Below are 26,616 nucleotides of genomic sequence, written 5' to 3'. Positions count from 1 at the left end.
ATATATAGCTGTGGAGGTAGCAGTAAACATTGTGTAAATGTTGGTATACAGAAATGACATGACCTAAAATATAAATAGGGGACATGACGACCCCACCAGGTCACTCCTTAGGTGTTATCTATTGTGCTGGAAAACTCCAAAGAAATCATTAACTCCTTGACCTACACAAGCAGGACGTACATTATCTGTTCTATAAGGTATGTGTGAGGCGGGGATGTGGGTTCTTGCAAGAACAGAAGCAGGAAAAAGAGCAAAAAAGCAGTTTTTCATGGGGTCCTTTAGTTCCCTTGTCTCAGTTTGAAAAGCCTTCATGTAGTTCCATTAATTATATTGATATTTTTAGGCTTTACTTTTTAAAAGACTTAGTCAAACTCTTGGTATAACAGAACCTAGAGGTTCTGTTTAGGTTCAATCTAAACAATTTAGAGAAATGAGCATTTATTTCTTAAAACGTTTGAAAGACCTCGTTTTCCTTTATGTAGATGAGTCCTACCAATTCTAAAATACTCAACTTTACAATTTGAATACCTGTAGTAGGTGGCCTGTTAAAACCTGAAGAAATAATTTTTTTGCTTCACAGTTTTAAAAAACTGTGGCTATATAAGTTCTAAGATGTTACAAATAGGTTGGGACCAAAATATAACAATTTTATGTTTTGAAAGTGTGTGTGTGTGTGTGTGTGTGTGTTATGGCTAGATAAATATATAGCTGTGGAGGTAGCAGTAAACATTGTGTAAATGTTGGTATCATACAGAAATGACATGACCTAAAATATAAATAGTGGGTTTTGAGGGGGCGGGGTGTGGTGCAGGGTTGGCTTGAGAAGAAAAGGGACTTCAATTATATAATGGTGATATAATACTGACCTTTTTCTTTTTGTTCTTTTCCGGATGAAAATTGGAAGAGAAATAAGACTGTCAGTTTTACCATTTTTGTTACTTTGTTTTTATGTATCTTTCCTGGAGTTCATTTAGTAGGAGATTACTTTGATATTTTGATTTATGCATTAAAGGGTCTAAATTCTTGAAAAGACCTAAATCAGCATGTAGCTTTTTCAGTAGCCATTTCTGAAACTGCAGCTTAGCTGTAGAAATCATTTTTCTGTTTTTACTTCTGTGAACTGACTTAACGTGGATTTCTTTTGATCCAGCTCCATTTAAGAGAATCCTTTGGAAAAATGTTAATAATCCATGTGTTCCTAATGTTTTTTTGTTTTGTTTTAAAATTCTAGGAATTGAAGCCATTTTTTATGAAGGAAGTTGGCAGTCACTTTGATGATTTTGTGACCAATCTCATTGAAAAATCAGCATCATTAGACAATGGTGGGTGTGCTATCACAAGCTTTTCTGTTCTTGAAGGAGAGAACAACCACAGAGCTAAGTAAGTATAGATATTAGTTTCTTTTAGTGCAAACATGTCTCTGATAATGCTCAGCGGTCAGAATCTGGACTGTAGTAAAAATGCCTGGATTCACACCCTGGCACCACTTTTTATTAGCTCTGTGTTGCCTTGGGCAAATTAGCCACTTGAAAGGTGGGTTTCTTCATCTTAATATGAGAATTATAACAAGCATGTACCTCATCTAAGACTATGCTGACTTACAAAATAAAAGAGCTAACATTTGTTGAGTGCTCTGCATTTAAACCAATGACCCCGTGAGGTAGATACCGTAACAGTCTCATGCTACAGATCAGGATACTGAAGTGTGGGACAGTTACGTGTCCAAGATCACACAGTGGGTATTGGAACCCAGAGCCTTGCTCCGGAGTTCATGCCCTTCACCACATCATTGTAGTGCCTCCCTATTGTACTCTATCCAATACCTGTAATAAAGCACAACAGTTAGCGTACATGTTTCTAATTGGTCAGGCATCCGGAGCAGCAGAGGGAAAGCTATCAGAGGCCCATATGTGCTAATTTGCCATTCTGTGCTCTCTTCAGTTTTATGCCCCAGTGGTCTCTGGCAGTCACTTCTATTCCGGAGGACAGTTTTGACCACTAATAGTTGACAGAAGTGTGGGTGATTGTGCAGAAAGCCCTAAAAATGATGATAATGCTAGATGTTTAGAATGCGAGATATTAGGAACTGGAGGCAACCTTTAAGATCAGGAGGCTGTTGGGGATTGTTGGAAGTCCTTTGACATTAGGGAGGGTGAGGGTCTCATAAATTTTAGTGCAGAGGACAGACCAATAACAGCATGTGAACTGGCGTATGGCTAGAGGCCTCTCTCTGACCTTAGCGATGTTTAGGAGAAGGAAAAGGGGTTGTCAGTGTGTGATGCCAGGAATGCATTTCCATAGGGGCTGGGCTGTGGAGTACCTTTGAGCGCTGCTCTCCCGAGGTGTGCCTAGCACCTCTTCCTTCTCACCAGACCTGCATGTATCTACCTCATTGCATTGTTCAGGAGTAAATGAGATAACATGCACAAAACCCTTCACATAGTACCTGGGTCAGAGTGAGAGGTGCTTTATTAACGTTATATACTATAGTTGGTAATATTCTTTCTCTTATCCATAGGTTTAAATTTCTTAAAATACTTGAAGTATTTATATTTTATTTTATTTTTTTGCTCTTCCCAGAGATTTGAGAGCACCTCCAGAACATGGAAAGATTTTTGTTTTAAGGCAGTCTCTCTTAGAGTGAGTATTTTTAGTTGCTTTTATTAATTATTAGTTTGAATTAAAAACTGTTCTGATTACTAAAATCACTGCTTAATTTATGCATGTTTAATGAGTTCTGAATTCATAGAAATCATTAGTTTTGGAACTTCTTGTACATTTGCTGTCTCTTGGTCCTCCTTTGTGATCTTCTGGTTCTATATCTAGTTTCAAAGGAGGAGTTAGAATGAGCATGGTTATCTGTCCTCTGATAAATTTCTTGAAGTTGCAATGCAGAGAATTGATTACCCAAAAAGCTAGAACAAAAGTTTTCTAATTAAGTAAACCCCTTCACAAATGTTTTGGTGTTGCTACCTTCTTGGTATATTACATATTTTTCATCTCTTCTTTGGCTGGCCAGCTTAGAAACTTGATAGTTTTCTCAGATTTACATATTTTAGAACCCTGATTGTGTGAATTTTATAGAGAAAATTAGGCACAGTAAATTACTTATGGTGACCTCACTTGTGAACTGAAATAGGTGTGCTGTAGGTAGGTAATGAATATTTCTTTTGTGATGTTCTCTGAGTAGATCATTTATTTATTTACTCAGTCATTCCTCAGAATACTGCTGTAATTTCACCTGCATTAGGATAGGTCATCTGAAATAGTTGGGCGGGTGAAAAATTATCTTGAGTGTCTTAATGTGCTTTTTTAAAACAATACATTTTATGCTTATCAAAATTCACTTTCTGTGAGCCAACTTTATATTCGATGAGAAGGCCAAAATTTTCTGAACATGTTACCTTGTATCCTACAGTTTTAGTGTTTTGCCACACTATTGTTTGAAGAAATTTTTAACTTTTAAAATCTGTATCTGGTGGGGAGGGGAAATGCAGGCAGGGGAAAATAAATTATTTTGAACATTATAATTAAGATTTTAATGATAGAATTGCACTATATGAAAAAAGTACTTTTTTTTTTTTTAAAGATTTTATTTATTTATTGGTGAGAGAGACAGAGATAGAGAAGGAGCAGGGAGGAGAGGGAGAAGCAGGTTCCCCGCTGAGCAGAGAGCCCGATGCAGGGCTTTATCCCAGGACCCTGTGACCACAACCTGAGCTGAAGGCAGACGCTTAAGCGACTGAGCCACCCAGGCGCCCCTCAAGTGTACTTTAATTACAAAGCGTTTTAAAAAGGATTTTATTTATTTTAGAGAGAGAGAGTGTGTGCCAGTTGGGGGAGGGGCAGAGGAAGCGGGGGAAACAGACTCCCTGCTAAGCACAGAGGCCTGCCTGCGCCCTGCTGAAAAGAAAGGCTAAAAAGAACCACAAGATACCACCTCATACCAGTCAGAATGGCTAAAATTGACAAGACAGGGAACAACAAATGTTGGCGAGGATGCAGAGAAAGGGGAACCCTCTAACACTGTTGGTGGGAATGCAAGCTGGTACAGCCACTCTGGAAAACAGTGTGGAGGTTCCTCAAAAAGTTGAAAATAGAGCTACCATATGATCCAGCAATTGCACTACTGGGTATTTACCCTGAAGATACAGATGTAGTGAAAAGAAAGGGCACCTGCACCCCAATGTTCTTAGCAGCAATGTCCACAATAGCTAAACTGGAAGGAGCCGAGATGTCCTTCAACAGATGAATGGATAAAGAAGATGTGGTCCATATATAGAATGGAATATTACTCAGCCATCAGGAAGGATGAATACTTACCATTTACATCAACATGGATAGAACTGGAGGGTATTATGCTGAGCGAAATAAGTCAGTCAGAGAAAGACAATTATATGGTTTCACTCATATCTGGAATATAAGAAATAGCACAGAGGATCACAGGGGAAGGGAGGGGAAACTGAATGGGAAGAAGTCAGAGAGGGAGACAAACCATGACAGAATCTTGACTCCAGGAAACAAACTGAGGGTTGTGGAAAGGGAGGTGGGTGGGGGGATGGGGTAACTGGGTGATGGCCATCAAGGAGGGCAAGTGAAGTGATGAGCACTGGGTGTTATACACAGCTGATGAATCATTGAACACTACATCAAAAACTAATGATGCACTGTATGTTGGCTAATTGAATTTAAATTAAAAAAAATAATAAAAGAATGGCTAAAAAGAAAGGCTAGATAGTTGTAGAACTCCTGAGATCATGACCTGAGCTGAAACCAAGAGTTGGATGGATGCTTAACCAACTGAACCATCTGGGCATCCCACAAAACATTTTTTTTAACCAAGGAAATAAAACACATATTTTATGGCTCAGGTTGGTTTTTATTAGAATTTGAAGATCGTTGATCCAGGGCAATCTAAGATATCCTTGAAAAGGTATGTAGAAGATGTAAGCATACATCTTTGCAAAAGCAAAGCTAAAAAAACTTGTTTTAGTTAAATTAAAAAAAAATACCTCTTTAAGAAAACATCATCTGGAAAGTTGTTGCTGTATTTTGGAAGTAGCCCTGTTTTTTTTTTTTTTTTTAAATGTTTTATTTATTTATTCATTAGAGTCAAAGAGAGAGAGAGAGGCAGAGGGAGAAGCAGGCTCCCCGCCTAGCAGGGAGCCCGATGCGGGACTTGATCCCAGGACCCTGGGATCATGACCTGAGCCGAAGGCAGACGCTTAACCATCTGAGCCACTCAGGTGCCCCGGAAGTAGCCCTGTTTTAATCAAATATAAAGATCAGTGAGGATAGAAAGTAAAAACATTTGTAAATGGTTAAGTGTATAGACATGTAGGGTGGTAGTTGCATTATAGAAAAGCATACTTGTGAATCTTAACATCTTGGAAATAGCACTTAATAGTAGTTAAGTATAGGGAGTAGAATGTAATAGGATTGAAGACAAAACCTTGTTAACATTTGGGATAGCTTTTGTGTTTCCTGTTTTCAGTGCCTTTTGCCTACCTAAGAAGCAATCACTTTTGGCAGGTTTTCAAGAATGCTCCCCATTTGTTTTAAGTGTTTGATATCCATGCTGTTTTCTAGGGGACAGTATCATTTTATTGGAAAGAGCCTTATCCTAAGCTTTTACACTAAGTTTTTACCTTGGTCATGTCATTTACTGTCTGTGCTTCAGGTTTAATATTCTGGGATTCCTGTTGGAGATGTTTGTTCATGATTACTGTTTGAGGGTGGGTCTGCATCTGCTGACCTGCCTTAAAGACTTTAATATATGGTGTCTTATAATGAAATATAATTAATTGTATTTGTTTGAACTGTATTTACAGTGAGCTGTTTGAGGTGGACCACATCAGAACAATATATCACATGTTTATTGCCCTCCTCATTCTCTTTATCCTCAGCACACTTGTTGTAGATTACATTGATGAAGGAAGGTAAGACAAGAGAAAGGACGTTTGGCTAGTTGATGAATAGGGTGTTGGGAGTTTTCATGGTATTTAAATTTTGGTAAATTTTGGTGATTTGGGTAAATTTGCTTCAGAAGATCCCAAAGCAGCTGATTGGAAGGTGATATTCTCCTCTCCCTAAAAGCACAACTAAAAGGAATATTAGAAGTTTCATTTTATTTTTATTTTATTTATTTATTTTTAAAATTTTATTTATTTGGCAGAGAGAGACACAGCGAGAGAGGGAACACAAGCAGGGGGAGTGGGAGAGGGAGAAGCTGGCTTCCCACTGAGCAGTGAGCCCAACGTAGGGCTCAATCCCAAGACCCCGGGATCATGACCTGAGCTGAAGGCAGATGCTTAACGACTGAGCCACCCAGGCGCCCCCATCTTATTTTGAAAATGGTCTATTTTAGTAGTCCATAATTGGTAGTTTCTAGGTAATTTTCCTAAATGGGAGAATTTTGTATATACAATTTACCAATTTTCCCACTATGGTGTATATTTCAGGTTGTTAGTGAAAATAAGTAGCTTATTAGAATTTAATGCTTGAAAAACTTTTTTTAAAAAGATTAATTTTTTAGGGGGAGAGAGAGCACGAGCATGTGTGCATGAGTGGGGGGTGGGGCAGAGGGAGTGGAAGAGAGAGTCTCAAGCAGACTCCCCGCTGACCGTGGAGCCTGACTCAGGGCTTGAGCCCAGGACCCCGAGATCATGACCTGAGCGGAAACAGTCGGATACCCAACCAACTGAGCCACCCAGGCGCCCTGGAAAACTTTTCTTTTTAATATAAAAATGAAATTTAACTTTAAAAATGACAGTGTGGTGAGGTGCCTGGGTGGCTCAGTCATTAAGCATCTGCCTTCGGCTCAGATCATGATCCCAGGGTCCTGGATTGAGCCCTACATCGGGCTACCTGCTCAGTGGGAAGCCTGCTCCTCCCTCTCCCACTCCCTCCTGCTTGTGTTCCCTCTTTCGTGCTCTGTCAAAAAAATAAATAAAATCTTAAAAATAAAATAAAATAAAATAAATGACAGTGTGGTAATCATACACCAACTTATGTGCATTATTAGCAAATTACATTTTGAGATAATGGTATAATAATGTATTAATAGATTTTTGAATTATTCTTCTGAAAAATCATCTTTTGGACATAACAGTGATTGCTATTTGAATACTTTATGTATTAGTGTATCTTAGAGTCTAAAATTTATTAATGTTAGAATCTAATCACTGCGAAGTTTAAAGTTTTATTATTTTAGGTTATCTTGGGTATCTTATGTTCAAATACTATATTATCTTAGGGCTTTTAGAAGATTTATTGTTGGGATATATTGTGACGCAGAGGCTTAGAAGCACCTCTCCCTCTTGCACAACTATTACCCTCATGACCATGACGGATTAATGCTGCTGTGTTTTCTAAGGTTGAGAGTTTTAGGTGTGAAAAGTTTTCAGTTCTATGAGTCTGTGCATATTAAAAATTCACTTCTGTGCTCTTTCTCTGTGCTTTTTCTCCCTAGGCTGGTGCTTGAGTTCAATCTCTTGTCTTACGCTTTTGGCAAACTTCCCATTGTTATGTGGACATGGTGGACTATGTTCTTGAGTACACTTTTAGTTCCCTATTTCCTCTTCCAATGTTGGGCCAGCGGCTACAGCAAGAGTTCTCATCCAGTGGTCTATTCTCTCTTCCATTGCTTCCTTTTCACGGTCTTCCAGATTGGAGTTCTAGGTTTGGGACCAACATATGTTGTATTAGCATATACCCTACCACCAGCTTCCCGCTGCATTGTTATACTTGAACAGGTAAGGTTTGATGCAGTGCTATGTTTTGTTAAAATAATAATACTGACATTCTGTTATTTTTAGTTGTATTAGTTGGGTCAATTTTTCTATCTGGTTCTTTGTGCTATTATTTATAAAATTGAAGTTTTAAGATAGATCATCTCATGTCTTAAACTTCATACTAGCTTTAGTGTTCTCTGATTCTTGGCAGTGAAATTATATTGAGCTGTTTAGGATGAATTCAGATTTTATTCTTGAACACTTTGTAGAAGTCATTTAAATGATAAAATATTTTTGTAATTAAAAACTCTACCCTTGAGGTTATCAGATTCATTGGTTTGTCATATAAACTGGTCCCATCTGAATAAAGGATTTATTTTGTTCGTACAGCCTTCAGAATTTTCTGACTTACGTTGGCTGTCTGTTAATTTACACTGTGTGACTAATGGGAAGGACTGCTTCAGGAGACTCTCTTTGAACAGGCTTTTAATTTCTTACTGTAATATACTTGCAATAGATAATACTGTTAGATACAAAATAATTTGGGTAATAACAATGTCCTTCTTTACAGTTTGTTTTTCATTTGTTTTATTCCATAAATGTGAACTTGAGTTGGTATATGCAAAATTAGGAAATTCTTTATATGATCCAGTGTTGTTCTGGGGTTGCTTATAGGATATAAGACGATGGTAGAACATTCATCTTTTTTTCCCTCCCTCCTTTTGTAGATTCGTTTCATAATGAAGTCCTATTCATTTGTCAGAGAGAATGTGCCTCGGGTACTAAATTCAGCTAAGGAGAAATCAAGTACGTAAATTCGTTAGGTCAAGGATTATTCAATAGCGTATTTTAACCTTTGGTATTTAGTGGGATGGCGTTTTACATTCTATAGACGTTATATTTGATTTTAAATATGGAGGATCCATATTGATTTGGAAGACTATCTCACTGTTTCCTGATTGTTCCCGTTTTGCCTTTGTACCTACAATTTAAAAACATTGATCGCCAGAGTCTTAAAACTTTGCCTTATTTTTATAATGTTAATAGACTCATCACCCCATGTGTGCTTATTCTTTGAATTGCTGTTTCAAACTCCAGAAGGTATTTCTAAGTCACAGGAATAGCTTAGTTTAGAGGGATTGGCAATACTGAATCAATATAAGGATAAGAAGTCACTCTGGGAGATCAGGAAGAAATGATATGGGCTAAGTGAAGTCCTTTTACTCTTCCCTACTGTGTGCTTTCTTACTTCTCCCTTTTAGTTTTGCCAGGAGAAATTGAAGAGTGCCTGATCTAACCAGAGTTTTCCTTTTCCAGAGACGATTCCAGTACCCACAGTCAACCAGTACTTGTACTTTTTGTTTGCACCTACCCTCATCTACCGTGACAACTATCCCAGGTAGTTGTTCTGTGAAGCAGAAATGTGTTGAGCACCGGAAGTGTAGCATGAGTGTGGTGGGGTAGGTAGGCAGGGGCCAGTTCATCTAGGGTTACAAAGAAGATAAAATGAGTTATAACTTTCTTGCTGGCACGGGTAAGTCCCAAGTGGTGATTCTAGCAATCCAATTTGATTACAGTAATTCTTGACAGAATTATACAGGCATTCCATATGCCAAAAATGATAGGTTCTGTGTGGGGAGGATATTGTGAGGGTCTTTATTAAAGTTCAATTACTTACTTTATTTAGAAAACTTACTTTGTTTCTTCCTTTTTAGGACTCCCACTGTAAGGTGGGGTTATGTTGCTGTGCAGTTTTTACAGGTGAATTTTTTCTTTACCTAAGGTTTGTTGATTAGTGGGACATGGGGATTCAAATTTATAATAATAATTTAATCTATTTAAAGTGTTGGTAAATTCATGTCTACTGGGAACTCTAGACCTCTTTCTGAAGTCTTTTAAACTCTTTACCAGTACAGTAGGTGGTATTTGTCTTGCCAACATCAAAAGTAATTTCCTTCAGTAAAAGAATTTAATTAAAGTCATCCCATTTGGTTACTTTAGTAAGCATCTATGTTAATTTCCCCCTCTCCTTATGGTTTTTTGTTTTGGGATACATATGTGTGGGTATAGTCTGATGTCTTCCCCATCGCCGCCCACTGCCTCGCTCCATCAGAATCATAAATCCCAGAAGATCTCATTTTAAACTCTTGTCTCAATCAAATACCCCTTTATGAAATAAGTTTTTTTGTGCTGGGTTTCACATAGCAGGAAAAGCAGGTTCCAAGAGTCTCATCTTTTGGTATGCCATTTGATAAAGGGTTGGGAGAGAAGAAGGTATGATAGAAACTAGCTTGTGTAATATCTCTGAAGGATTGCAGTTTGGCAATCTTATATACTAGCATTAATGGAATATATATGTGAACATTAGTCTAAGGGTCACATATCTATCTTCTTTATCAAGCCATCAGTATTATATCTCTGTTATATTCCAGGTTTTTGGTTGCTTTTTTTATGTGTACTACATCTTTGAAAGGCTCTGTGCCCCCTTGTTTCGGAATATCAAACAGGAGCCCTTCAGCGCTCGTGTTCTGGTCCTGTGTGTATTTAACTCCATCTTGCCAGGTAACATGGGTACTGGTTAATTTGGCCATTCATGAAGTTATAAGGAAAAAGAGCTGTTGCACATGCACACCTTTGATTTTCCTGCTTTTTGCTCTGAAGTCATCTCTACATCTATACTCATCTCGACTTCTTTCCATCTATTTCATAAGTGCGTATACTTCCAGTTTCAGCCCAGACAAACTTTCTGTTTGTCTTCTGACTTTCACCCAAGTTTTGCTCTCTGTGACTGTGGGTAGTCCATATTCATGACTAATCTTCCTGTTCACTATTCAGTTCATTGTAATCTTCTAATCCGACCAGGCCACTGATGTGGCCTTTATTGAAATCACTGGTATCCTCCTGATTCTAAATCCAGTAGATGGTTTAGCCCTTATTCTATTTCATCTCCACGAAGCATTGTTTCGATGCTGTTTGACCACATTTTGAAATTTCTCTCTTGCTACTCATTCTTTTTTTTTTTTTTTAAAGATTTTATTTATTTATTTGAGAGAGAGAGAAAGAGAGAGCAAGCACATGAGAGGGGGGAGGGTCAGAGGGAGAAGCAGACTCCCCGCCGAGCAGGGAGCCTGATGCGGGACTCGATCCAGGGACTCCAGGATCATGACCTGAGCCGAAGGCAGTCGCTTAACCAACTGAGCCACCCAGGCGCCCCTCTTGCTACTCATTCTTAAATTTATTTATTTATTTATTTATTTTTATAATTATTATTTTTTTAAATTTATTTATTTGACAGAGAGAGAGATAGCGAGAGAGGGAACACAAGCCGGGGTAGTGGGAGAGGGAGAAGCAGGCCTCCCGCAGAGCAGGGAGCCCGATGCGGGCCTTGATCCCAGGACCCCGGGATCATGACCCGAGCCACAGGCAGACGCCCAACGACTGAGCCACCCAGGCGCCCTCTTGCTACTCATTCTTACTCTCCTGTCTTTCTGGCCATACCTCAGTCTCCTAACTTCATTCATTCCACTTACTTTTTTCTAGAGATACATGAGTACCTATTATGTGCCAGGTGCTGAGCACCTAGCAGTGAAGAGGACATAAATGCTCTCTACTCTCTGGAGGCTTTCAGTTTAGTTTACAGTTTCCTTTACTTATTCTTTTCTTTTTTCTCTACCTGTCAAATGTTGGTCGTGTTTTCTGTTACCTTCTTTCTTCCTTAACCTCTCTCCTAGACTCCTAGGTAACCTTCCCTGATTGCCCCCCCAAGATTCACTCCAATAAATTATTATCTATCTACCTATCTATCTATCTATCTATCTATCTATCTATCTATCTATCTATCTATCTATTTATTTATTTATTTAAGATTTTATTTATTTATTTGAGAGAGAATGAGAGAGAGCACATGAGAGGGGTTAGGGTCAGAGGGAGAAGCAGACTCCCTGCCGAGCAGGGAGCCCGATGCGGGACTCGATCCCGGGACTCCGGGATCATGACCTGAGCCGAAGGCAGTCGCTTAACCAACTGAGCCACCCAGGCGCCCTCCAATAAATTATTTTATCTGTCCCTTTAATAGAATATATATTAAATGCATGTCTTCCTCACTAGGCTGCAAATTCCTTGAGATCAAGGATTGTGTCTTACAGCCAGTCAGCCAACCACAGTCTTTCCCATATTGTCTAATACGTAGTAGATGCTCCATATTCTTTGATATTTTTTTAATAAACAGGTGAATGAAAGGGATAGGCATATAAATGGATATTTACAATGTAGTATAGTATATACTACTTAAGTAGGATAAACAAAGTGCTGATGAACTTTGTATCATATTGGACATGACATTTAACATTGGGTATTGAAAAATAGGTGTTTGGCAGAGAAGTAGTGGAAACATGCTTCTAGGTAGTGGGATGGAAGCAGAGGCATAGAGTATTTTCGAATGGCAGAAGTCCAGTTATGGATGATGTTTACAACACTGGGCATAGAGTCAGAGATAAGTTAACTTTGTCACTGGACATTTTGGGCTGGATAACTCTGTGTTTTGGGGGGCTGTCTTGTGCATTATAGGATATTTACCGATCTCCTTGCCTCTAAAAACTAGATACTAGTAGTACAGTCCTTACCCCTTGAGTTGTGACAACGAAAAATGTCTCCAGAATTGTCAGATGTTCTCTAGGGGGCAAAATCTCCCACAGTTTTAAGCAACTGGTTTAAACTGAGGGATGAGGACCAGATTTTAAAGGGCCTTGGGTACCAAGTTAAACCATATAGCTAGGCATTTCTATTAAAAACAGGCTGGGTCATTTGTTATCTATAAAACCCACTAGGGGGCGCCTGGGTGGCTCAGTCCTTAAGTGTCTGCCTTCGGCTAGGGTCACCATACCAGGGTCCTGGGATCGAGCCCCACAACGGGCTCCCTGCTCAGCGGGAAGCCTGCTTCCCCCTCTCCCACTCCCCCTGCTTGTGTTCCCTCTCTTACTATATCATTCTCTGTCAAATAAATAAATAAAATCTTAAAAAAAAAAACCCACTTGGAAGGAATTTAGTGCTTTCTAAAATTAAAATAACTTTCAAAAGAACATGGTGTCATCTCTTGAATAGGTAAGCTGGAACAGTAACTTTTATTTTACAGAATAATTCCAGCTAAGCATATGATGACATAAAGTTAACTGCTTTGCATGAGCTATTTGGAAAGCCTTTAATATTGTTAATCTTATTTTTAGGTGTGCTGATTCTGTTTCTCATGTTTTTTGCCTTTTTGCACTGCTGGCTCAATGCCTTTGCTGAGATGTTACGCTTTGGTGACAGGATGTTTTATAAGGTGATGTATACTTGGCCTTCTCTTTCTTTTCACATTTTATTTATGCACTTATGTCCTCATTGTTAAGTATTTGAGCATTGTTGAGCATGTTTAACATAAACATTGCAAAGTTCTTTTTCCATGAGTTTTATCAATATTAAGTCTGAGATTCTGATGTTGATATACTTAGCACAGCCTCATAGCCTTATCTTCTACCTCTAATATCTGCTCCCTTAATAAAGCATATGGTTTCTACTGGATCCTGTATTGGTGGGAAAGCATGTGTCCAGAGGGTATCATGAGACTCTGCTGATCATTCATTTGAAATTGGCTGTCTGGTGCTATAGGAGTGATCTTAGCAAATTATTTAAGACTGTTGAATAGTTCATACAGGAAATAACTTTTCCCTCCTTTATTTTGAAAGGCATTAATTATACTTAAAATAGTTGGAATTAAGTTCTAGACAAGAGCCAGGGTGTTCATAGTGTTCTGTAATCCTGCCTAAAGCCCTCCAGGGTTTTGTTTGTGGTGGTCTGGCAACACCCAAAGCCTTCCACTCCTTTCTCAGAGAAACAGGGGGTGTGGGTTGCAAACTTTAGCTGTCTGATACCACGGGTCTGATCCTAAAGTAGGGAGGGATTTATTGCAGGTAACCATTGTCTCACTCATTGTACAGTGTAAATTTTGTCGTTTATGGTACCAGAGGGACAGCTCTTTAGGCTTAGCATGTTAAGCCTATAGGACCTTAGATTTCTCTCCCTGTGTTTTAGCAAGGTGAGGAGATTTACTGATTGCTATTTAGATGAACCTTAGATTTAATGATTATGTTCTGTATCTTCCATCGTAACTTTTTTGATAATGAGATAGAATGAAGTTACAGACTTCATCATCTGTAGATCTAAAATTCGTGTCATATATTGAGCATTAATAACCAAAATGCCATTTAAGATTTTTCTGACTTCAGTGTATGGACTAACAAATTATCATGACACACTCTGGATATTATGTTGTGTGTGTATGTTCTTTAGGAATACTCAGGGGGTTTTGCATTGGTCCTGTGTGTATATGTGTGTTTATGTGTATATGTGTAGTTCTAAATCTTTGCTTTTTTTCCTCAGGATTGGTGGAACTCTACATCATACTCTAACTATTACAGGACCTGGAACGTGGTGGTTCATGACTGGTTGTATTACTATGCTTACAAGGACTTTCTCTGGGTAAGCGGCAAGATAAAGTTGATGTTCAAGAAATGGAGATCCTTTTCCAGAAAGTATTATTATTGTGCAGCTGGAAGTGGTCTTCAGTTCTCTGTGGGCCATTTCTGCCTAAGAAAGCTTATGCTTTGAACGGTATGTACGGTGACGAGATCTAATACCACAGTTGTGTTCCGGGCTGTATTTTACATGATTACGAAGTAAGAACGCATGGAGGCATCCAGAGAAGGTGAAATGATCCACCAGTAATGGATCATTTCTTATGAATCTCAATGCCAGTAAATAATTTCCCTCTAGCTTTTTTGTTTTTTGGGTTTCTTTGCTGAAGTAGGAAACACTTAAGTTTGGATTTGTATCTTTCCAACTGGTGATACGTGTCTTTGAGACATTCTTTAGAACAGAATGTATGTTGACTGGTGACTGTCATGAATGATTATCTCTCTGGATTGCAGGTTTTAGTTATTAAGTAAGTCACTATTTGGCTAAGTGATAGCAAGACATGGTGCAAATGGTGCTGTAGTCGAGTGTTCTTTCATTCGTAAGTGTAGTGTCACTTACGGACAAGGCCTGTTGCTTCTTTCTAAATCATAGTGAAAATGGAGAGAATGCCTGCCTTATCCACCATACGGTTTTACTCTAAAGGTTGAGATTCGATTGTCCATTTATATGTGAAAACTGTTTTGTCTACTGTAGTGACTTACAGACATAGGTTACAAATAGGTTTTTGAAAATATGCCCAGTTCTTTCAACATTCATGGTTTTGACAATGCCTCATTTTAGTAAAATAAGGATTTGAAAGCATAGATGTTTTTTGTAATATTTACTACATTTGGATTAATCCAAGGAGTAGATTAGAAAAATCAAATATAAACATAATTAAATAGGTGCCTTTAGCATGTGATAATTATAAGTCTTATATACGGTTGACTCTTGAACAAGGCGGGTAGGGGTGCTGACCCTCCCACGCAGTAAAAAAATCTACATATAATTTTTTGGCTTCCCCAAGACTTAACTACTAATCACCTACAATTGACTGGAAACCTTACTGATAAGGTAAATAGTTGGTTAACACGCATTTTATGTGATCTATGCATTATATACTGCATTCTTACAATAAAGTAAGCTAGAGAAAAGAAAATGTTGATAAGAATATCATAAGGAGAAATACATTTACTGTACTGTGCTGTATTAATTGAATAAGTGGACCCATGCAGTTCAAACCCCTTTTGTTCAAGGGTCAGCTGTATCTAGTTTGCGCTTAATTACTTTTTAAAAAATTACTTTTTCATATTCTTCTTTTACCCTAGTTTTTCACTAAGAGATTCAAGTGGGCTGCCATGTTAGCGGTCTTTGCTGTTTCTGCCATAGTGCATGAATATGCGCTGGCTGTTTGCTTGAGCTTTTTCTATCCAGTGCTTTTCGTGCTCTTCATGTTCTTTGGAAGTAAGTATCTTGGCGTGCTGTGAGTACCGAGCATCAGGCTAAAAGAGAAATTTATAGAAAATGAAGTCTAAGGCAGGGTGGACAGCTAGATTGTAGCAATACCATTTCAAGGCAGTGTTTATCAGATGGTCACAGCATTGACTTTGAGTAATTAAACCACGCTCTGTCGCAGGATGCTCATCCTTTGAAGTAGAGAAATGAACTTAAATAGCCTCTTGAAGACTAAGGATAACACCGATTTGGGAGGTCATGAAGACTATAAACAACTTCTGCACTCTGTCAGTGTTCACCCCTGAAAAACGCGGACCCTCGTTTGGGTGGGTGGAGGGAGGGACAAGTTCAAATATGAATGATTCCATGACATATTTTCACCTGCTCTGGATATTCTCTGATTTCCAGTTAATCACCGATTGATAAATTTCAACACTTGAAGCTTCATTTTTACTTACAGAACCAGTGGCCAGAATAAAACCTGTATACCCACAGTTGATGCTCATTGTGATAATTACATAATTACAGCACATATCTAAGGCCCCTTGTTTCCTGATAGATGATGTTTTGATAACTATATATATATATATTTTTATCATTCTAACTTTAGTGGCTTTCAACTTCATTGTCAATGACAGTCGGAAAAGGCCAATTTGGAACGTTATGATGTGGACTTCCATTTTCGCGGGCCAAGGAGTCATCCTGTGCTTTTATTCCCAAGAGTGGTATGCACGTCAGCATTGTCCTCTCAAAAATGTGAGTCCTTGGTTAGGCTGGAGTGGAAAAGTAACGTTTTTGTTCCCTGATTATGAGGCTTGGTAGGCAATATTAAGGAGAAGAAGAGTAATAGAGATGATGCTGAATTAATGTTAAGGGGAGGGAAATAAGGAGTAAAAGGATTAGCTTATTACCTGATCTTACTGCACTGGCTTTGAAAGTTTTCTTTGGTTTTCTTTACACTGAATGCTCCTAGTTCTTGTTTTTTTTTCCTCTTTCACTTTTTTTTTTGAAGTGTCTTCTAATTTCCTTCCTGTGTCCTGAAAATGTACATGTTCTGCAGGGTCTTCTCAGTGGCATGTGTATCCTCCCTGCCACCACCTACACAGATATATATTTCTTACCTCTTCCTTCCCAAAGTAATAAATTCTTCGTAAAAATGTCTAGCTACACTCATATGCCTAAGATCCCATTTCCCTTGATCTTTGTTGTTGTGGTATGTAAGAGTCTCATTTTTAAAACTTTTATTTGCATACGGATAACTCCCAAATATTTAGGGGGTGCCTTCTTGGTATATCTGACTATTTCTCACAGGTACCACAGGTATCTGAAGACACCTATAGGCAAATTAATGTTTCTCTCCCAAATCTTCTCCTACTGTCTATCCTGTTTTTCTTATGTTGCCCTAATGCCCCCTCCTTATTTCCTCTATGTGCATCTGAGCTAGCTGCTTTGGTCTGCCTCTGGTTATGGTGCTCTCTGCACTCGGATTCCACCTGTCAGATTTTATTTTCTCAAAATCCACTTTCGATGCAACATCTTCCAGCTTTTTCAGATTCTTTTTTTTTTTTTTTTTAAGATTTTATTTATTTATTTGACAGAGAGAGACACAGCGAGAGAGGGAACACAAGCAGGGGGAGTGGGAGAGGGAGAAGCAGGCTTCAGGCTGAGCAGGGAGCCCGATGCGGGGCTCCATCCCAGGACCCTGGGATCATGACCTGAGCCGAAGACAGACGCTTAACGACTGAGCCACCCAGGCGCCCCACCTTTTTCAGATTCTTGCTCCAGTTTTTTCCTATTGCTGAACTTTCATAGTGCTTCATCTGTTCTCATTTAGATAATTTAGTAATTCTAAACCTTGTATTATAGTTTGTATATATATTTTATCATCCTTTTACCCTACTACAATTTAGATGTTAGGCCACTAACAGTAGGTCTGTGCTAAAATAAAATGCAAGATCCAAAAGAGAAGTAGTGCCTGTTTGGAATTTGGTCAGAAGTCCGTGTAATTGTATAGAGTTTACTGGACTTCGAAAGCTTTGTGTAAAACTTCTAAATCACTATAATCTGTGTTCTAGATAAAAATAATGAACATCTTTTGAATTAGCAAGCTGCTTATAGCTTAAAGGTTACCGACATGCTGGGAGGCATTGTAGAGGTGTGCAGTTTATAAAATTAACACCCCCTGTCTACCCTGACGACCTTGTGCATACGTGCGTGCAAATAAACTACTCTTCCATTTTTCTTTCCCCATTGAAGCCCACATTTCTGGATTATATCAGGCCACGGTCCTGGACTTGTCGTTACGTGTTTTAGAAGCTTGAACTTTGTTTCATTCCTTGACACTGAAGATGAGTATTCTGCCTGATCTGGGGCCAGCATCTGTTTCCAGCTGTTACTGAAGTTATCTGTGGTATTTGGATCACTCTGCGCTTTACAGATGGCTTGCTCCATTCCTCGGTCAGCTGAGATGTTGCAAGTTTACTGGAATCGTGTGCACTTAAAGCAGTACTTTTTTTTTTTTTCTTTACCTTTTTGGGAGAAGGGAGACTTACATAGCTGACATAATGACAGATTTTTGCTGGGTTTTTGTTTTTTGACTCCCATCTAAACGTTGTGACTAAACAGCATGTTTCCTTGGCCACTGACTTAGCCAAAACACTTATGAAGAAAGCATTTAAATATTTCAGGCTTAGAAATTTTTTTCAGGCACACTGTTGGAATGTATGCTAATTAACTATGTACTTAGGAAAGAAAAGAAAATAATGTGGAACATTTTGTTATCTCTAGTAGAGTGAAAATCTCTCATTTCCAGAGATAATCTCGTTATACATCCTAATGGTATTTTTTTTTGGAAAGAAGTTCAGTTCTACTCAATTTTTACCTTGTTTTCTCTATAAAGTGTAGATCATGATTTTTGTGAAGCAAGATTATACCTTTCACCTTGAATTCTTGAGTTTACATCCGAAATCTTACATAGTGAGGGAACAGAAAGAAGTGGCACAGGACAAAGAAAAGACATTTCCTTTTACAACTTCCAAAGTAATTTTTAAAAAAGACTTGCTGAGCCAATCGTATGTTTAAATTATTTTATCGTGGAACTTATGTGGAGGATAACTTTTTTTTGTTGTTTAAACTTTAATAACTTTTGAGAAGTTATTTAGAAGTACCCTTTGGTAAACTTATTGTTTAATAAATACTGACTTGAAATAGTTGGCAGGCTAGTAAGTCTGTAACATATAAGTATTAATCACCTCCATTAATATTAAAGTGATTTTTAAAGATCCAGAAGCTGGCTTCTGCACTGCTCAATTATTACACTTTTAATGGTATTATACGTTAGGTGAAACAAATTAATATGTGATCATTTTCAAGAAAATGTACTCTATATGTGATGTTTCCATGTTATAAGATGCCCATTGCTAATACAGTGTGGTGTGCAGGAATTATTTTGTTTGTGTGTGTGAGGTGTGATTATGTTTGTAAAGATGGAGCATTGAATGGCCTATCAGAGACCGTGGAGTTGAATTTTCCACCCAGAGAAGTGAGACTTAAGAATTACCCAAAAAGTGATTTTCATTTGGAGTAGCCAACTTGAGAAGCTTTGTTGGTATTCTAATAGCCCTACTTCCATCCAAAAAGTTTTGGGACATCTTTTTAGAATTGTTTTAAAGTCAGTTTGAGTGTCACAAGGAGGAGAATTGAGTTTCTTAGTAGTCACAACTTAATTTGTACCACAAGTACCCATTTTCTTTCATCAGTACCTTTGATCCAGATGAGTTTAGGCAATTTTCAAATATAAAATCCAACTTGGACAGACAGAAGTGCATGTGACACGAGGTCATTTCTTAAAAAGTAATTCACATGGTCCCAGCAGTAATTGTCTGGACAGTGGTGGTGTAATTGTGATGGAGTCATAACCTCCAAACGAGACTGCTTTTGTACATCTTGTAATCTCTGGTATTTTTATTAAAAATCAGAATGCTCAATCACTTGAATTTATGGGACTACATTTTAAATATAATGAGGGAGTTAAGAAAACCAGATTGGTCTAAGACTGTTTCATGAATAAGTCTCAACTGAAGGGAGAGAATGGAACTCTTTGATCTGTATTTCTGTTAAGTGCTGTAAATGTTATGTTCTCATTGCTCATTGATTTTGTTGCTTTGTATTGATTCTGAATATTTGTAGGACTGATGAAGGCTGGTGAGTTTTTTTGTTTGTTTTAGCTCTCATCTTCCCTTTATTAGTGTTTTTTTTTTTCCCCCTGCCCAAGACCTTGAGGTGACAACAAAAAATGTTTAAAACTAAGGACTCTTTAGAATGATAAGACTGCCCTAAGAAGTTTTCACAAACACTTAAAGGAATAGCTACTTTCTGTGACAAACTAGTTTGATAGCCATGGTCTTAGTGCTAGCCGCTCTTAGCAAAAATCGTTTTATTTAAACCACTACCTATACTCCTAAATAAATTAAAACTTCTGATGTGTTTCAGGAAGATTTATTGATTTTTTTCCCCTCTTTTGCTAATAGGGGTGAAAATTAGTTACAGGATGATACTTTTTTTCCTTCTGAAAAGAAAAGAGTTTAAAACTTCTTTCCTGTAAGAAGTATTAATGATAGTAGCCATTATTGTGGGTGTTTTCTCTAAGACAACAGCTATATCTCAGACTTTGTTTTAAATCTGTTAGATGGTTTCATTCTCAGTCCTGGATAGTGAAGGAAAATGGAGCTGTTTGGTTTTTTTTGGTGGATTAATCTCCTAAAATTGCATAAGTGAAGTTGCTTGCTTTACATTAGAATTTAATTAGAAAATTCAGGTTGCTTTTAACCTTTCAGTAACTACTTTTTGCTTTTGGAAGCGTGAGGAGTGGGGGAAATGCTTTTTCCTTTTAGTTGTAGGGTAAGAGTGGGTGACATTGGCAGGTGAAGAAGGTACAGTAAATACTCTATAATTGCAAACACAGATCATATTGTACAAGTCATTGATTTAGCGTAGGCAGTTTTCATTGAATTTTAAAATTATACTTGGCATGAAAAATGGAATCCTGAATTCTTTATAGAAAGCCTAATAGAACATTATGTATTTAAAAGGTTGGTCATGGGGGTTATGTAGCCTAAAAAGATCTAATTTATGAATTGTTGAGGTCTTTTATGCAAAAAGATGTTTGTTTTCTGTGGTCATGAGTAATTTTGAGTAAAGTTCATTATTTTGTATGGGGAAAAATAATGAACGTAAACTAACACAACTGTAGTAACCGGGTTTGCCTGATGAGTATGTTTTAGTTATGAAACCATAAAAAAAGACAGTTACACTTAAGCCCAGCATGCAAAACAGGTAAAATATAGCTGCTTCTGGTTGAGATTGGGACGCAGGGCTGGAGTCCAGTTGTTTGGGACACCCATTTTCTCCTATCCCCAAATACCCAGTCGGAAAACCACTGGTGCAGCAAAAAAGCATGCACAGATGTTTAAGATGGCCCCATCCTTACCAGCAGTGTGACAATGGGCACAGTTGCTTTGTTTATCAGAGCCACAGTTTTACTCATCTGTAAAATGGGGGCAATAGCTACCTCAAAGGGTTGTTAGAAAACGCTGGCCCTGGCAGGAAAAGGGCCTCATTATCTTCTTATCGTCCATAAATTCTAAACCTGAATCCTTACTATCTCATTGGAATTTTTTAAAAATGTGAATGTTTCAAATGCACAGTCCTGAGAATATGTGCTTTTAAATAGACTCGCGATGATGTGAATGCCCATCGTACCTGGACTGATATAATAAACACTCCCATAATGGAACTAACTAGAATTTAACAAGATTATTAAAGGCCCTTATGTTTCCACCTCCAAAATTACTTTCATATTTATCTGTTTAGCATAAGGGTAGGCTTCTAAAAGAAAAGCATGTCTACCTTTGCCTAGGTATTTAAGTGTTAGAACTAGTGTGTATACTTTATAGTTAAATTTTAGAATTTATGAAGAGGAAGGAAACTAATGAGGCCCTAATTTTGCCAGTATAAACAATGCTTATAGTCTTAATGGGAAGATAGTTCATACTTTTGTTAATAACGTGTAATGGACTTGCTTACTAACCTTGTGCAAAATTTTATGTGACTTACATAGATTTATAATACAGTTTATATATGTGTGCATATATACCATCGGAGAAGGATCTGTCTTGGTCACCGTTTTACTTAAGCTGTAAGCTTTATGTTTATGGCTCAGAAATTGAAGAAACTGCGACGTAAAGGTTCTGAAGAATAAAATGAGTATTACTAGTAAAGCTTATATAAGCATTTGAGTAGTTTCTAACATCACTAAAGTTTCTATCAGGTAGTAGAATTTTGGAACCCTGTTTATAAAGGAGGTAAAACATGGCTTCAACTCTGGTTGAAATGGGGAGAATGGAGTCCTTCTTGCTTGGTCCGCCCATGCTCTTTCTCACCCTAAATTTAATGCCCTGCTTGAACAGCAGTAATGATAAAACTGGAAAGCTGTCCAATCTATATAATCTACGAAGTCCTTTTAATAAAGTTCCCACTTTTTTTCTGTAAAGCATAAAGACTTTTTTTTTTTTTTTTAAGATTTTGACAGAGAGAGACACAGCGAGAGAGGGAACACAAGCAGCGGGAGTGGGAGAGGGAGAAGCAGGCTTCCCAATGCAGGGCTCGATCCCAGGACCCTGAGATCATGACCTGAGCCGAAGGCAGACGCTTAACGACTGAGCCACCCAGGTGCCCCGCATAAAGACTTTTTAATAGCTAATTTGGATTTGAGAAAAAGGGTTAATCTCAGAAGTGATAGTTTAAAAAAAAAACCAAAAACGAAAGCTGCCTCTTCTGTATTTTTTTCTAAATGCTTCCTTCTTTCTACTAGCACTCCCAAGGGAGTGCTAACCTTTAAGCTAGCAGGTTATCCCCTGTGCTGTGGGGTTCGTTTGTTTTAGTGAAGTGGTAGGTGTGCTTTCTCATGGTTCTAACTAACTCTGAGACACGAGGCAGTTTGTGCATGCAGTCACTTAGGGATACAGTTTGAATTCCCGTGTGCAAATGTGCCAGTTCTTGGGTGAGAAGAATGCTCCCTCTCCAGCCATGGCTTCACCATTTGGGCCCGTGTGGCTGCTTCCTTCCTGTGTCTACACACTCAACCAGCTTGTGCTTTAAATCCATTGTGTTCTGAGTGCAGCAGAGGGGCATGGACATCTGAGGTGGTTTTAAAAGTTTCTCTATAATTAAAGATTTCTTTTCTAATTCAGTTGTGTTTGCTCTTTTCCAGAATTTCTGTTCATGACCTGCCCCCCCCATGCCCTGCCCTGTTTATCTAATCACTGGTACTATCACTTTGTTCAGTATGCATTGTCTTAGCGTTAACTTAAAATCTACATACAAAATGGCAAAGTGTTGCATATGTGAAGAATGTGGTAAATAAATATATTTGGAAAAAGCCTAGTCTCTGTTGTTTTTAAAAGTAATCAAGTTTAGGGCGCCTGGGTGGCTCAGTTGGTTAAGCGACTGCCTTCGGCTCAGGTCGTGATCCTGGAGTCCCGGGATCGAGTCCCACATCAGGCTCCCTGCTCAGCAGGGAGTCTGCTTCTCCCTCTGACCCTCCCCCCTCTCATGCTCTATCTCATTCTCTCTCTCAAATAAATAAATAAAATCTTTAAAAAAAAAAAAGTAATCAAGTTTATTCAATATCTACATATTTCATAATTACAGATTTTTTCACTTTTAATTTTTAAAAGATTTAATTTGAGAGCAAGAGAGAGAGCACTAGCAGGGTGAGGGGCATAGGGAGAAGCAGGCTCCCCGCTGAGCAGGGAGCCTGATGTGGGGCTCATTCCCATCATGACCTGAGCCAAAGGCAGATGCCTAACCAACTGAGCCACCCAGGAGCCCCAGATGTTTTTCATCTTAATGTCCAGCAGCTTTATGTGCTGAGTATAGCCAAAGAGAAGGCAAATAACTTTTTTTTTTTAAGTTTTTTAAAAATTTTTATTTATTTATTTGAGAGAGAGAATGAGAGAGAGAGAGCACGAGAGAGGGAGAGGCAGACTCCCCACTGAGCAGGGAGCCCGACGTGGGACTCGATCCCGGGGCTCCAGGATCATGACCTGAGCCGAAGGCAGTCGCCCAACCAACTGAGCCACCCAGGCGCCCGGCAAATAACTTTCTTATCCAGAATGATGGAGGGGGAGCCATGTTAAAGATTACAAATTAATAAGTGATAGAGCCCAGTTGTGACACTGACACTTTGAGCCTCTTCTCTTTATTGTGGTCATTATTTGTTGTTTGATTCCTTTTGCAGTTGGCCTCTTAAAACATGTGAATGGCTATTTCTCAAAATGTACCCACCTCCTCCCCCTAAATGGGTAGATATGGACTTAGTCTTCTAATGAGAGGTGGCAAATCTGTTGGTTGAGAAGTGTGCTTTTTCAGACAAGACTTGGGGAAACTGATTTTGAAGCAAAATTCATTGCTTTCCTTCCTCTAAAGAATCTCCTCGTAATAGGAACCCATTATGAGTAGGATTTGACATCACAACATTCTTTCCATAGAAGCATCATCATACTAACAGCTAAGAAGTCCTCTAATCTTCCATGCTCTGGCTCTAGCCACCTGCCTCTGCAGGGCCAGAGGAGTGGGAAGGGGGAAGTCCCTTCAGAAATTAGATGGGCCCCTTCCTGTTTCTTGGACCAAGTGAGTATTCTTTGGCACCAGGGGCAAAAGCATGGTGTGGAAGTTTTCCTTGAATTTACTGAAGTTGAGGGTCCTGACCTTTTAGGCTCAGCTTGCATCTGGACTCCAATGAACGAAGGTCACTGGAATACCGGTTTGTAACTATACCATGAGAAATCACACAGGTTGGTAAATATACCATAAGAAATCAGGTTGGCACGGTTGCTGACTGAATTTGCTCCGTAGAAGCCTAATTTATGGTATGATGAGAAAGATGGATTTCTTCTAGACTGCATCAACACCATGTTCCAGATACTGTGCTGTGCACTGAAGATATGCTTGTGAACAAAAACCAAAAGCATATTTCTTCCTGTCGGCACACCTATGTGGAATCGGAAGGTACTTAACTGAATAATGACATAACTGAGACAAGCTGAGGCATCATTTCGGTTTTAGGAATGTCCTGTGGAAGCAACACTAGAAGTTACTCTTCCCCTGAGAGGCACTTGGCTCGGCAGTGCCTAGATTTCTTTCTCAGTGTCTCCTTCACAACACTTACTTGATACCTTCAATCTTTAGCTACACTAAGTACAATTACTGGTCTTTTCCCCAGTCAGACTCCTTCAGGAAACTATGCATGCTATTTGTAAGTGCCCACAAATGAGTGTGTAATCCCTGCCCACACACTTAGAAACTGAATCGGTAAGGGGTGCCTGGGTTCCTCAGTTACTTAAGCATCCCTGATTTTGGCTCAGGGCCATGAGATCGAGCCCCACCTAGGGCTCTGCGCTGAGCTTGGATCCTGCTTAAGATTCTCTGCCTCTGCCCCTCTCCCTGCTTGTTGTCCCTCTCAAAAAAAAAAGAAAATGAATTGTTAAAAGGTTGGTGCAAACACGCTCCTACTGTTTGTTTTTTTCCCCAGCTCAGGGCATGTTTGGTGATCACAATAACTGAATCTCTTCTGAGATTCCACTTGAAGCCAGAGGACCCTACTGCTGAGTTGGGTATTTGTTAAGCTGCCAAAGAATTTAGTCAATGCCAATAAGCGCATTTAGCTCTGTTTATTATAACTATGGCTGACATTTTTACTATCATGATGTGTTCCATTTAGGAAAATTATTACCTGCTCATCTTGGATTTTTCTGTGATATTTTCCATCAAAGACCTCAATAATACTTTACCTCTCTCCACTTTAGGGTTCCCTTGCTATCAATCAAAATTATGAGAGGGGTGCCTGGGTGGCTCAGTTCAGTTAAGTGGCTGCCTTCGCCTCAGGTCATGATCCCGGGGTCCTGGGATCGAGGCCTGCTTCGGGCTCCTTGCTCAGCAGGGAGCCTGCTTCTCCCCTGCCTGCTGTTCCCCCTGCTTGTGCTTGCTCTCTGTCTCTTTCGCTGTGTCAAATAAATAAAATCTTTAAAAACAAAACAAAACAAAACAAAATTACGAGGAGTTTCCCAAGAGTAGCAACTGTATTCTTCAATAGCTATGGTCTTAGTGTAATATTCTTAAGTGTTCATCTGTCTTTGGGCATTTACTTCATATACTTCTACAACTTTAACACAGACCTTTACTCAGGAAACGGTATGTGTAATCACACCATTGCACAGGATAGAAAATGAGAAGTAACCTTTGATGTCTTTTTCTTCATACCACAGATCCAATCACTTACCAAATTCTATAGATTTTACTTTCTATGTGTCTCTTGAATCTGTTCACTTTTCATCTCTTCTATCAGTCCCCTAGATACTATTTTTAAACTAGGTTAAGAATATGAAAGATCAGTTACCTTGTTTTCCAGTACCCAAAGGCTTAATAAACTGTAAGCTGAACGCTGGAGTTTTAAGATCTCTGAAGTTCAGTCTTCTGGTTATGGTTCCAAACTAGAATGTAGAGTCACACCACCATTGAGGAAGGCAGAAGGCAAATAAACTGGAGGAAAGTTACCTTCCACCTACTTGTGCATTGCTTTTGCCTTTCACCTGTTTGATCATTGCCAGTCCTTAGAGGGAACTACATGTGTGCTATGTGAGTGTTGTCTCTGTAGATTCTTGGAAAATCTAGAAAAAAATTAGAGTGATGGTATAGGGCTAAAGGCTAGAATGCTCAGCTAGCCAGAGTGTTTGACTAGGAGAATTAGAATGGGCCATAGAGACTGTGTGTGTGTGTGTGTGTGTGTGTGTTTACAGAGAGCATGAGGGGGAAGGGGAGGGACAGGGAGCAAATCTTCAAGCTGACCTCCATAGAGACTGTGTGTGTGTGTGTGTGT

General features: G+C 38.8%; 1 protein-coding gene across 2 annotated transcripts in view; it reads left to right on the top strand.

The window, feature by feature from the left end:
* SOAT1 (sterol O-acyltransferase 1) overlaps positions 1 to 21,118 on the top strand; it is a 76,369-nt gene extending 55,251 nt beyond the window's left edge. The window contains exons 4-16 of one of the 2 annotated variants that reach the window (XM_035010692.1): positions 1,232 to 1,380; positions 2,581 to 2,640; positions 5,832 to 5,939; positions 7,472 to 7,754; positions 8,462 to 8,540; positions 9,051 to 9,132; positions 9,449 to 9,494; positions 10,166 to 10,295; positions 12,956 to 13,053; positions 14,151 to 14,249; positions 15,554 to 15,689; positions 16,291 to 16,436; positions 17,937 to 21,118. In XM_035010692.1, the coding sequence (XP_034866583.1) occupies positions 1,232 to 1,380; positions 2,581 to 2,640; positions 5,832 to 5,939; positions 7,472 to 7,754; positions 8,462 to 8,540; positions 9,051 to 9,132; positions 9,449 to 9,494; positions 10,166 to 10,295; positions 12,956 to 13,053; positions 14,151 to 14,249; positions 15,554 to 15,689; positions 16,291 to 16,436; positions 17,937 to 17,993 (1,473 nt within the window). In that variant the 3' untranslated portion in view covers positions 17,994 to 21,118. Of the gene's footprint in view, positions 1 to 1,231; positions 1,381 to 2,580; positions 2,641 to 5,831; positions 5,940 to 7,471; positions 7,755 to 8,461; positions 8,541 to 9,050; positions 9,133 to 9,448; positions 9,495 to 10,165; positions 10,296 to 12,955; positions 13,054 to 14,150; positions 14,250 to 15,553; positions 15,690 to 16,290; positions 16,437 to 17,936 lie in introns of those variants that run through there. The other variant, XM_035010693.1, reaches the window with a different exon arrangement.
* The last annotated feature ends 5,498 nt before the right edge of the window (positions 21,119 to 26,616 follow it).

The sequence above is a fragment of the Mirounga leonina genome, unplaced genomic scaffold, assembly GCF_011800145.1.
Source record: "Mirounga leonina isolate KUSES-001 unplaced genomic scaffold, KU_Mleo_1.0 Mir_154, whole genome shotgun sequence".
Lineage (NCBI taxonomy): Eukaryota > Metazoa > Chordata > Mammalia > Carnivora > Phocidae > Mirounga > Mirounga leonina.
Note: the sequence above shows the minus strand (reverse complement) of the source record. Positions and strands in the feature narration are given on the sequence as shown.